The 13,584-nt window shown below is 36.6% G+C and overlaps 1 protein-coding gene across 1 annotated transcript in view; it reads left to right on the top strand.

The window, feature by feature from the left end:
- Positions 1 to 13,584, top strand: part of cdi (center divider) — a 302,230-nt gene that overhangs the window by 271,960 nt on the left and 16,686 nt on the right. The window contains exons 4-5 of the mRNA XM_067762801.1: positions 10,941 to 11,139; positions 11,202 to 11,287. Coding sequence (XP_067618902.1) covers positions 10,941 to 11,139; positions 11,202 to 11,287 — 285 coding nt within the window. The remainder of the gene's footprint in view (positions 1 to 10,940; positions 11,140 to 11,201; positions 11,288 to 13,584) is intronic.

The following is a 13,584-nucleotide window of genomic DNA, read 5'->3' as shown; positions in this document are numbered from 1 at the left end:
ACGCACGGATATTGCTATTTATATATTTTTTGAATTAAGAAACTAATTAACAGATTCACCTGCAACTTCCAACCCCATTCTTGACGTATCTCACTTGCTGCTAAGTCTTTAATATTTTTTTGTTGGCTTCAAGTTGCTGCTTCTTATTAACCCATTCTTATTCATGCAGTCAGTGGGGATTAACCTTTCGAATTAGCATTCCATGCACACAAATGCAGTGCGAGCTGAGTGCAAATATTTCACATTAGACGACAACAATAAGGACATCATAAACTTAGATAAACCGCTAGACGGCGTGTGTTGCATGTGGTAAAGTGCAAGATGCAAGTTTAAGTTCAGCCGACAATTCGTAAAGTGCTTCTTGTGTGCAGACAAGATTACCTATCTGTATTTAAGTCTGTGTGTTGTTTATGAGTAGTTAGTTGTGACTTCCGTATTCTTTTTATGTCACTTGGGTGATAAAAAAAAACTTGTAAAATAAAATATTACATAAAATAAAAAACAACATTAAGTAAAAATTTATTAGAATTACATGTTACACGACACTAAAAAGATAAAATAAAATTAAATAAAATCAAATTAAATAAAATTAAATTTATTTTAATGAAATTAAATAAAATTGAATGAATTTAAATTAAATTAAATTAAATTAAAAGAAAAAAGCAAATCAAAACAAAATTGATTATAATGAAACGAGAAAAAAATAATAATATTAAAATAAAAAATAAAATTATATTAAAAAAATAAAACAAAATAAAATAAAATAAAGTAAAATGAAATGAAGAATAAAGGAAATAAAAAGAAGTGAAATTAATTACAATGAAGTGAAATGAATTAAAATGAAACGAAAATAAAAGAAATAAAATAAGACAAAAAAAGAAAATAGAATAGAATAAGAAAAAAATAAATATAACAAGAAGATAAAAAAAAAAAAAAAAAAAAGACAAAACAGATGAATGAAAGGTTAAAAAATATTTAAATGTAATATAATTAAGTAAAAAATAAAAACAAAATAAAATAAAAAATTGTATAAAATCAAATGAAAGATAATATAATAAACAAAATCCACACATGAAGTAAAATAAATTATAATGATAACAAGTAAGGAAGGCTAAGTTCAGGTGTAACCGAACATTAATACTCAGCTGCCAAATTACAACGTCCAAAATTTTACTAATTTTCTATTCTGCGTCATAAGGTCATCCCACCTACTAAGTTTCAGCGCTTTATCCGTCTTTGGTAATGAATTATCGCACTTTTTCGGTTTTTTTGACATTTTCGATATCGATTTCGTTCATTTTTAATAGCGACGTGATATGAATGCCCAGGAACTGACACCAAATTTCATTAAGATACCTCAAAATTTACTCAAGTTATCGTGTTTACGGACAGACGGACGGATATGGCTAAATGAATTTCTTTTTTCGCCTAAATAATTTTGATATATAGAAGTCTATATCGATTAGTTTATGCCGTTACGGGGTACCATTATGCGAACAAAATTAATAAGCTCTGTGAGCTCTGCTCAGCTGAGTATAAAAATACGATCAAACCAAAATAAAAGAATGTAAATTAATATAAATAAAATCCCTATCGACTTATAAAAAAATAAATAAATGTAAGGCGCGATAACCTCCGAAATGATTTTAGGCCGAGCTTCTCTTCCAATTTGCGCCGTTCTCCATTTATTTTTTCCTACAAATTGGCGGGACTGGACCTACTTTTTTATGCCGACTCCGAACGGTATCTGCAAGGCAGATGACTTTTCAGTGAAAGGCTTTTCATGGCAAACACTGCAGATGGGCGACCCCGCTTAGAAAAATTGTTTGAATGTTCGTTTCGCAGGGAAATTAACTTCAGACATACCACTTTCGCACTGTCAAAAGCTTAATTGAAGTCGGCGGGTCGATCGTGGCGGGTCTTCGTTGGGATTCACTATAAGTATGATGAAAAACCGCTCGATAGTAGATCTCTCAAGTGTAAAGCTCCGTTGATTTGGTTCAATAAGTTCGTCGCCTTAGGGCTTGTTACGTGAGCCTTTAGTTAAGTTACGGTATCAGCCTTTAGTTAGGTTTAAAAAAGAAAAGTTTGCCAGTCACTGCAACCATGCATGACAGATGAAAATTTGCGAACACTCTATGGTTGCAAATGGCTATCGCAGCTAATTCTGTGTTCGTTTTTCGGCTTTTTGAATCAAACAGCCGAACGAACAACACGCAAAAGGAGCCGAAGATAAGAACATAAGGCTCATGTGAGTGAGTAAACAAGCAAATTTCCCTTATAAAGCAATATACATATTGTGACGAATATTAGCAGCAGTAAGCTGATACTAAGTAAATAAAGGCACAACAACAAGAAAGAAAGCTGCCACTCTTGTGTACATCAAATCAATCATCATTTGTACACATACATACAAGGCAATGAAGAGATACTAACAAACACATGTAGTCATCAGCCGAAGTTGGTTCTCACACATGCACACGCATATATGTAGCTCAATTACCAAGCAGGAGATACAGCAGAAGGTGAAACGTCTAGGCTTTAGTAGAAATATGCGAATGAAGCGACGGAGAGTATAAAAGCAGCGCAAGCTGAGTAATCAGTTAATCAGTTTTGAGTTAAACACGCTATTGGTTGTGAAGTATAAGTGAAGTACTCTTAAAGTAGTCTAATAAAGACCATTTTGCATTATTGAATATTGGAGTTATTTATTCAACAGTTTAGCAATTCGAACGTTAGCAGAAGGTTTGCAATAAGCGGAATTCCACAAAATTCGTTACAATATATATGCATACGGAAGAGTCAACGCGAAATAAACCATAACACAGGCCGCAAAAGACAAGCAAAGCAAGAAGGTTCCCCAAGTAAAGAGCAGAGAGAGGGCAATTACGCAGATGTTTCCAAAATTGTAGATGTTTCCAAAAAGCACTTGAAGGCATCCATCAGCGCATATCACGACGCCGACATAGCAAATTCGTCAACAATAATTCCAACATTTCGAATCAAATTCAGCTATAAAGCTATGTCATAGCTTACTGTCTTCTGCGTCCGTCGTTTCGCGGCCGTTTAAGAAAAAGAAGAATTTCGGTACTTAAACTAAGCAAACGAATCACTCAAAAAGTTTCGGGAAAATTTCGAACTTTGTATTTAGATTTTTCTGAATTTTTTTTTGAGTACGCAGTTTTGCAGCTCAATCAAACTCAGTCTCACAAAGAACAAGTATAGTATTCTCAAAACTCGATTGATTTTCGGCCTTCTTTTATTCCGAAAGGTGTTAAATATTTCCTTCCATATGAGGGGCGAACAGCTTTATATTTTATATGGAAGAAATCTGAAAATTTAAGAAAAATTTTAAAATCTGTGTGAATTTTTAGGTACTTACAACTCATACTTTGTTCAACTAAAATTGAAGCAACTTCTATTTTCGTCTTCCCTGCTGTATAAACGTCCCTATGGGATGCATAAAACTTCCCTCCATAGCTAAATCACGTTGTTATCAGTTTGGTATTATCGCTTTAGAATAGTTTTTCCTGATCTTCAGGTCTTCAGTCATCCGCCGGATTTTCTGGTGCAGTTTTCGGGCATTATTACTATCATCCAGTACCTAAAACTCCATGCAACTTGGCCTTAGGTTTCTTTTTTAGGTGCTAATATTTTCTAAGGCTTCGGAAAATTCCTCGTCGGACCTTTTTTTTCCGGGATGATGTTCGAAGCCTCGGTACACAGTAAGGGAGAAATGTGCTCCCACTGTTGGGTTACATCTTCAGCTCGAAGATTGCTGATATACCTAGACCGTCAGAATGCGAACATCTAGAGCGCTAGCTCCATGCCTGCCGTCCATGAAGATCGCGGTAAGACACTCGTTCACATAATAATAATAATACCCAACCGAATAATACCCTCCAAAGGCCGCCCGAGTTGTTGATAGGCGGAGGTTTGTTAAGCGTTGAGATCTAAAACTGCTCAGCTACAGAATAAAAATCATCACCTGAGTATTATAAATAACAGTTAGAAATTATGCATATACTACATTCTTATGTATGTGAACTTTTTATACTCAGTTGAGCAGAGCTCACAGAGTATATTAACTTTGATTGGATAACGATTAGTTGTACAGGTATAAAGGAATCGAGATAGATATAGACTTCCATATATCAAAATCATCAGGATCGAAAGAAAATTTTATTGAGCCATGTCCGTCCGTCCGTCCGTCCGTCCGTTAACACGATAACTTGAGTAAATTTTGAGGTATCTTGATGAAATTTGGTATGTAGGCTCCTGAGCACTCATCTCAGATCGCTATTTAAAATGAATAATATCGGACTATAACCACGCCCACTTTTTCGATATCGAAAATTTCAAAAAACCGAAAAAGGGCGATAATTCATTACCAAAGACAGATAAAGCGATGAAACTTAGTAGGTGGGTTGAACTTATGACGCAGAATAGAAAATTAGTAAAATTTTGGACAATGGACGTGGCCCGCACTTTTAAAAGAAGGTAATTTAAAACTTTTGCAAGCTGTAATTTGGCAGTCGTTGAAGATATCATGATGAAATTTGGCAGGAACGTTACTCCTATTACTATATGTATGCTTTTTAAACAAATTTTTTTTTAAAGTCAAATTTTAACAAAAAATTTAATATCTTTACAATGTATAAGTAAATTATGTCAACATTCAACTCCAGTAATGATATGGTGCAACAAAATGCAAAAATAAAAGAAAATTTCAAAATGGGCGTGGCTCCGCCCTTTTTCATTTAATTTGTCTAGGATACTTTTAATGCCATAAGTCGAACAAAAATTTACCAATCCTTGTGAAATTTGGTAGGGGCTTAGATTCTGGGACGATAACTTATTTCTGTGAAAAAGGGCGAAATCGGTTGAAGCCACGCCCAGTTTTTATACACAGTCGACCGTCTGTCCTTCCGCTCGGCCGTTAACACGATAACTTGAGCAAAAATCGATATATCTTTACTAAACTCAGTTCACGTACTTATCTGAACTCACTTTGTATTGGTATAAAAAATGGCCGAAATCGGACTATGACCCCGCCCACTTTTTCGATATCGAAAATTACGAAAAACGAAAAAAATGCCATAATTCTATACCAAGTACGAAAAAAGGGATGAAATATGGTATTTGGATTAGTTTATTGACGCAAAATATAACTTTAGAAAAAAACTTTGTAAAATGGGTGTGACATCTACCATATTAAGTAGAATGAAATGAAAAAGTTCTGCAGGGCGAAATAAAAAACCCTTGAAATCTTGGCAGGAATACTGTTCGTGGTATTATATATATAAATAAATTAGCGGTATCCAACAGATGATGTTCTGGGTCACCCTGGTCCACATCTTGGTCGATATCTGGAAAACGCCTTCACATATACAACTACCACCACTCCCTTTTAAAAGCCTCATTAATACCTTTAATTTGATACCCATATCGTACAAACACCCCTGGGCCACCTTTATGGCGATATCTCGAAAAGGCGTCCACCTATAGAACTAAGCTCCACGCCCTTTTAAAATACTCATTAATACCTTTCGTTTGATACCCATATCGTACAAACATATTCTAGAGTCCACCTCTATAGCTATATCTCGAGAAGGCGTCCACCTATAGAGCTAAGGCCCACTCCCTTTTATAATACTCATTAATACCTTTCGTTTGATACCCATATTGTACAAACGCATTCTAGAGTCACCACTGGTCCACCTTTATGGCTATATCTCGAAAAGGCGACCACCTGTAGAACTAAACCCCACGCCCTTTTGAAATACTCATTAACACCTTTCGTTTGATACCCATATTGTACAAACAAATTCTAGAGTCAACCCTGATCCACCTTTATGGCGATATCCCTAAATGGCGTCCACCTATAGAACTATGGCCCACTCCGTCTTAAAATACTCTTTAATACCTTTCATTTGATACACATGTCATACAAACACATTCCAGGGTTACCTTCGGTTCATTTTCCTACATGGTTATTTTCCCTTATGTTGCCACCATAGCTCTCAACTGAGTATGTAATGTTCGGTTACACCCGAACTTAACCTTCCTTACTTGTTAGTACATAAATTTTTATTTTTTATTTTTATTTGTTTTTGTTACCAGTTAAGATAGGATAGAACAGTTTTCTTTATGGTAAAAAGTGAATCCGTTATATCAAATGAACTCGAATGAGTGTTAAAATCATGACACAAAAACGGAAAAGGTTCATTTAATTCGGAATTCGTACTGCACTGCCTCAAAAGAAGAGGTTTGTAATGTCTTGAAGCTCGTGATGGGACAATGAAGTTTACTTCGTTCAAAAAAAAAAAAAGGGGGCTAGAAATCCATTCAGTAGTTTAGCCATAAATATTACGCCTTGCATTTCTCTACGACTTGCAAGAGTTGGCAGATTGATAAGCGTGAATAAAAGCTTTCAATAACGTAAAAGTTTATGCTGTTGGGTGATGGTGGAATCAGAATCCATTATCGAACAAGACTGCAATTTTACTTAAGTTCATGTTTTCATAGCGAAAAGTACATGTGAAGATATTTTAAATTATTTTTCTGAAAACCTACATATGTACATGTAAGCAGATGTTTTGATTCGCTAATAGACTTGCAAGTCACTGACCGATTACTCAAAAATTGCACAGCATGAAAACGCATATTTTTGCAATGACGCATCATCGTTAAATTTATTGCAAAACATTTTAATGAAATATTATACCTACATACATGTATGTATATTTATCTCGTGGTAATGAGTTTTATGCATTAGTGAATAAAAAAAATGTTTTGAATCTGTAAGTGCGCGTAAATATTGAAAAGTTGTTTACGCATGCGCGACGACAAAATTTCAAGATAAAATAATAATTTGAATGTTAAATATCTGCAGTTGTGTGCTCATAAAAATTTTATTTAACATATTTTATTGCTGGATTTTCCATATTGGTTTTTTCGTATATTTATGTAACTATTCGTATTGTATTTTTAATCAAATCACACTGTACAGCACCCGGCACAAAAGCAATTTTTATTTGAAGAGTTTGAACCTTAAAAAAAATATTTCGCCGTTTTGTAATGTTAGTTTAATAAATGTTGAATGTTTCAATGTCGAACTTCAAAGCTCTATGCTTTGTGAGTTAACTTCGAAAAACGGAGAAATTGCTTAAAATATCATCGAAATAGATCAAATTGGCCTAGAGACGTTGCTCACTTTTCCAATCTTGCTTAATCTATTTATTATATATCTCGGATACCAAATATTTTTGGTCTGAGACAAATTCGCGAAGAGTTATAGCAATTTGAAGATACTGTACCAAAGAGGGGGAGCAGGGTATACCTCTATTTATATAGCCCCTAGGTCTAATATCACTGTTTATAGTTAATATACTTAGACTTTTATCGGCTAAAATTAAAATTATTCAGTGTGAAATTTCAATAAAATCTGTTTAGCCGATCTGGTGTGTTTGAGTCACAAAATGATGTAAATATTACTCGGAAGTAACTGTTTACAGGGGGCGCAGGACCTTCTTTTTTCCAAAAAGAAAACCTAGCGGAAACACCATTCCAGACTATCGGCTACCTGCGAGCAAAATTTCATTTAAATCCGTTTCTGATTGAGTGAGGCCGAGTTTTTTAGTGCGAATTTAAACTCCAATTAAAGTTGACTAGAGTTTAACCCTGCCAGTTCGGCCGCTTAAGCTGAGATGTGCAGCAATGTTTACGTTATCGAACAAAGTGGCAAAGTTAAACTCTTGTCAACTTTAATTGAAGTTTAAACTCGCACTGAAAAACTCGGCCTTACTCAATCAGAAACGAATTTAAATGAAATTTTGCTCGTAGGTTGCCGATAATCTAGAAGGATCTTTCCGCTATGTTTTCTTTTTGGAAAAGAGGAGGTCCTGCGCCCCCTGTAAACAGTTACTTCCGAATAATATTTACATCACTTGTGACTCAAACACTCCAGAACGGCTAAACAGATTTTATTGAAATTTGACACCGAGTAATTTAAATTTTAGCAGATAAAAGTGTAAGCATATTGACTATAAACAGTGATATTAGGCCTAGCGGCTATATCAATAGAGGTATAACAATTTAAGAAAAGTTTACAGATTATGATTCTTCCCCGCTCCCCTTCTTTGGTACAGTATCTTCAAATTGCTATAACTCTTCGCGAATTTGCCGCAGACCACAAATATTTGGTATCTGAGAGATATAGATAGACTAAGCAAAGTTGGAAAAGTGAGCAGCGTATTTAGGCCAATTTGATCTATTTCGATGATATTTTATTTATGGGCCATATACACATTGACTCAATACTTAAGGATAATAGCACCCTCCCTGAATTTTATTAATCGTCATACTCTATGTCTATTTGATTTAAAAATTTGGTTTGTTTGACTGATAAATTGCTACTTCTATTCCTCTTTACCAACAAAACAACATTTTGATTTTACTTTTTTTATTTCCTCTCTAATATTTTCGAAGCTGAATTCCAACTGTGGCGAACCGATAACGAATAAACAAACAAAACTTTTGGAAAAATATTCTCTCAAATATGTATTTTGAAATTGTGAAGATCTAGTTACGATGACTCTAATTACTTTTGTTACTCCGTAGTCCTAGTTCGGAACCAGACATATTCGTCAATAGTTATCAATTTCGCCGCGGGGTCTTTTTTCATGTTGCCTGGTCTCATAGCAAGATAAGTATTTTATTCTTCAATCGGTTTATTAGCAAAACGCGTTCGCAATTATCGTCTTTCTATGGGAATAATTTCTGATAAGACCAATGTATAAAAAAAAGAAGTAATAGTACTTCAATAAATATTCGACCGCTAATCTGGCAATAAAAAAGCTAGATTTAGCAATTGTTTTACATATCAGCTTTATACATTATTTGTCTGAACGTCAAGAGTCGATATATGCAACGTCGACTCCAATAAAGCTTCAGTGTTCCTAACTGATAAAGTCTAATCTTTAATTTAGAACAAAAAAAAATGAAGACGTGCATGAATGAAGGTCTTGTGTCGCGATTCACGTTCTATAAAGTAATAAAATTAAAAAAAAAAAAAAAAATCAATTCAAAATTTGTTTAAATGTGTGAAAATTCGTAAAAAGATAGAGAGCGAACTAGCGGTCATTACGAATGCAATGACCCCAGCGCGTTAGGGGATTAGAATATACCCGCGGTAGGTATGCCTGTCGTAAGAGGCGACTAAAATACCAGATTCAAGGGGCTGTGTAGGGCAACCCTTCAGGTTGCCAGCGCAATATATAGCTTCTCCAAACCCAATTGTCAACCTCACCTATCCGCAGCGAATCCTGTTTCACAAACAGACGAGGCTCTGGCGACCCCAAGCTCCTCATGGAACTTGGGGATGGGAAGGGAGGGAATGGCCTGAAGGTTTAATGTGGCCACATAAATCGTTCCCGATATGGTCGGGCTAGCACCTTAATGGTGCTGTGGTACCGGAGCGTACCGGATCTGTATCCGGCAAAAGACAATCACATCGATAACACTCCCAAAAACCTTCGGGGAGCAACCTTATCGCTACAACAACAACGAATGCACTGGAAGCGCATTAGCTTCGAGCTAGAGATTTTCCCAACAGGAATGCTTTCAACTGGCGAATTTCAATATGGCGATATCCTAGGCGGAGGAAATGGTCCCCGTTGCATTACTTTTCTATATTTCTGAACTAAATATGTACATATTTCCACTTTAGAACTAGTAGGTTTATTGACACCATTTCGATGGTTGCGAACTAGTGTTAACGTTTAGAGTAAAGATCTATTTCTTTTGTTCGTACTATTTCGTTGCTCCCGAACCGGACGTAAATTCTGCATCTTGCGTCTAGAATGAACCAGTGGAAATATCAGTAGGAAAGGCTTCAAAGTGTAGGTAAAGAAGGCATACTATTGTCGAAGCTCCTTAAAGCTAATTATATTGTGGCGAATATTAGCATCACTATGCTGTTGGCAAATAATCACAACAAAAACAGCAAGCAGCCACACTTATGTACAAGACAACGAAGAGTATTCCATACACATAACCATCAGCTTGAAGCAGAGAGATTATTTCACATACATATATGTAGCCGGCAGCTAAGAGCAGAAGTTGTTACTCACACATACATACGCTAGAAGAAAAACATAAACTACAATATACACGTATATAGCTAAATAATCAAACATGAGATACAACTGTTCTAGAAGGCATGTTGGTGAAACGTCTAGACCTTAGGAGAAATGGGCGAACGAGGTAACCGAGAGTATAAAAGCAGCGCAAGCTGAGGAATCAGTAATCAGTTTAATTTAAACACGCTATTAGTGAAGATTTTACTACTCCCAAAGTAGTATAAATAAGCACCATTTTGCGATACTGAATATTGGAGTTATTGATACGACAGTTCAGCGATTCGAACGTTAGCAGAAGATGCATAATTATCAGGATCTCCCTAAAATTCGTTACAATGATATTTTTTTTTTAATGGGTAACGTTTTTATTAAATAAATGTTAAATATGAAATATTAAAAACCAAAAGGTCGATTTTTAAGTTAGAGAAACTCTGGTAACCATCTTACTAGTATATATTTAGTACTTCAGGTCTAGTTCTGAACCAGACAGTTTTATCACTAGCTACTGACTTCCGTGCAGGGATATAAAAGAGATAGAGGAGGAATTAGTGGTGAATTAGAGATTTTCGTACAGGGAAATTACAGAATTCAGCTGTAAATTACACCAGCCAAACCAAGACAGATCTCAAAACGTTTAATGTCAATAGCGCTACTGAGTGTGTTATGTTCGAATACACCCAAATTCAAAGTTCAACACTATTTATTAAATCCAATTTCAAAAGAAATTTGTTTCCTATTTTTTAACAACCGTTTGTTGTTTTATGTAATTAACTTATTTTATATATTTTTTTCTTACAGTTTTATGGGTGTTTGTGTACACGAAGGCCAGCTGCATGCACTGACTGAATACATCGAAGGCGGTTCGCTGGAACAGTTATTGGCCAACGAAGAGGTGGTGCTGACTGCAGCCATGAAATTAAGACTGGCATTAGGTATTGCAAATGGTATGGCGTATGTGCATGATGCTGGCATATTTCATCGCGATTTAACGAGCAAGGTGCGTAGAAAATGAATGAGCAAACAAACACTGATTTTCAAATAATTTTGCATTATTTTTAGAATGTGTTAATTCGCTATATGCCCGATGGTCAATTTGATGCAGTTGTTGGTGATTTCGGTTTGGCAGCAAAAATACCAGATAAAAAGTAAGCTGATTCTATTTAATTACTAGCGAACCCGGCCGGTCCCTGCCAGAACTTTGACTTTCATGTACTCACAAATTGTTCGTACTTCTCCTCCTGCTTTTTCTTTCCTCTTATTTTTATTCACTTTCTACCGCCCCATCTCATACTCCTTTTTTTCGCGTTCTCACGTTTACTCCCTTTATTTTCCTCTGCCTCTTCACTAGCCCTCGCCCCTTATTGCTACTTCCATTCCACCAGAGTTGTGCAGTTTTAACAATCTCATAAGTACAGAAGGTGCACGCGCTTTTTGCTTTATCAACAATTTTCTTAAGGTGTAAGAGATTTACGCCATAAAACTCTATCGAACTGTCGTGTTTCAAAGATGTACATATATCTATATAAAGATTTTAAGCCCACACCTCTCCTAAGCAGGCTGTCGTAGGTGTTTGAAATTTCATTAGGCCCATTCCGTCCGATTTAGGCGAAACTGTCCGTAGAATGATATATAAGGGCCTTTTGACTTTGTAAGACGTAAGTCACTTTAAACTACCGCCGTCGATGTATACTCAAGTCCTTTGTACTCAGAGATATTGGTAGCCCCCATGTTCTTTATGCTTAAACAGAAAGACCACTTTCCGAAAGTTTTGGGAAACGTTGCCAATGATGATAGTCTCTTTTTATATGAATCCGGTTCGCTCGATTAGATTTGACCACTTCCAGCACATTTCACCTTGCATGGCGAGAGACGTCATATTATAGAGCAACCCTGAGCTGCATATTTCTACCCTCTGCAGCGTACTTTCCTTTTTTTACACGAAATCTGCCTAGCACCCTATGTATATACTACTTCCAGAAACAAAGTTTCCAAATAACTGTCGCCTCAGGACACAATTTCTTCTGCAGTCTTATCTTGGTTGGTTAATCTTAAGTTGGCCATCGCAACCGCTAAATAGTTATTCGCTGAACTATGTACATGTCTCACCGTTAAAACTGGCTGCCCAGTAGTCATCGAGTAGCTCCTTTCCCATGACCAAGAAGGATTGAATCATAAACGCTATGTTTTCCATATTATCAGAGCGAATGTAATCAAAACTTGGGAGCTAAAAAATCTTCAAATGTCTTTCAGGTAGTACCGGCCTGTTTTAGGCCACCAACGGTTAACGATAAATTTCCCTTTCTTCCGTCAGATGATTTCGACAGTATGTCATGAATGGTCATTCCGGATAAGCACTACACCAATTAAGAGTTCGTTGCAAACACATAAACCTTCCTTGGAAGTTTTGGCGAGCTCTTCAGGAGTGAAATTCCTTAACCAGATATGATTCTAGATCACTCCGATGCTTAAGTCTGCCTATTGTGTATACATCTTTTCCAGTGCGATTTTCTTGACTTTTACTTTGATTTAGGACATATACGGGGTTTACGGGATTCGTATTTGCGAAGTACTGCAAACGCCGGTAACAGTCCCCTTAACGTACAACTTCAACATATACCCGAAAGAGGGAATAACTCGTCGTTATCTCCTGGTTTTCACAGCGCCTCGACATAGCCGGCCTTCAACTTGCATTATACATACTTCTGCTACCATGACCGTGGTACAAAAGCTCCACGGTTCAAGCGTTTGACAAGCGCAAAGCAAAGCTTCATGACATCAAAGCTTCCGCAACACAATTGTCAATCTCACCAACAAATATCAAGGTATCATCATACAGAAATGTATTTAGCAGCAAGGCTCTGGCGACGTGATGGCCTACAAGGTAAAATGTGGACAGATTAAATCGTTTGCGAGGTGGTACTAGTTACTGTTGTTGTTGTTGTTGTAGCGATAAGGACACTCCCCGAAGGCCTTGGGATGTAGATCCGGTACGTTCCGGTACCAAGCCCGACCATCTCGGGAACGCTTTGTTATGACCACATGCGACCTTCTAGGCCATCTCGCAATCCCACCCTCTAGATCCATGAGGAGTTCGGGGTCGCCAGGGCCTCGGCTGCCAATGAAACAGGATTCGCCACGGATAGGTAAGGTTGACAATTGGGTTTGAAGAAGCTTTGTATTGCGCTGGCAAACCCGAATCCGGTATTTTAGTCGCCTATTACGACAGGCATACCTACCGCGGGTATATTCTAACCCCCTAACCCGCTGGGGTGGTACTAGTTACTCTTAATGGTGCTTGTTACCCGAACGTGTAGGTTCTATAACCGGGAAAGGACCATCAACATCGATAACACTCCTCAAATCCACTGCGAACCTCTTTATTGCTACACCAACAAAATCAAGCTCCAGCTTTATTTCGATATGCTAAACGGAAGCATACTAC

This window comes from Eurosta solidaginis, chromosome 1, assembly GCF_040869045.1.
Source record: "Eurosta solidaginis isolate ZX-2024a chromosome 1, ASM4086904v1, whole genome shotgun sequence".
Lineage (NCBI taxonomy): Eukaryota > Metazoa > Arthropoda > Insecta > Diptera > Tephritidae > Eurosta > Eurosta solidaginis.
This window is presented reverse-complemented; position numbering and strand designations above follow the sequence as displayed.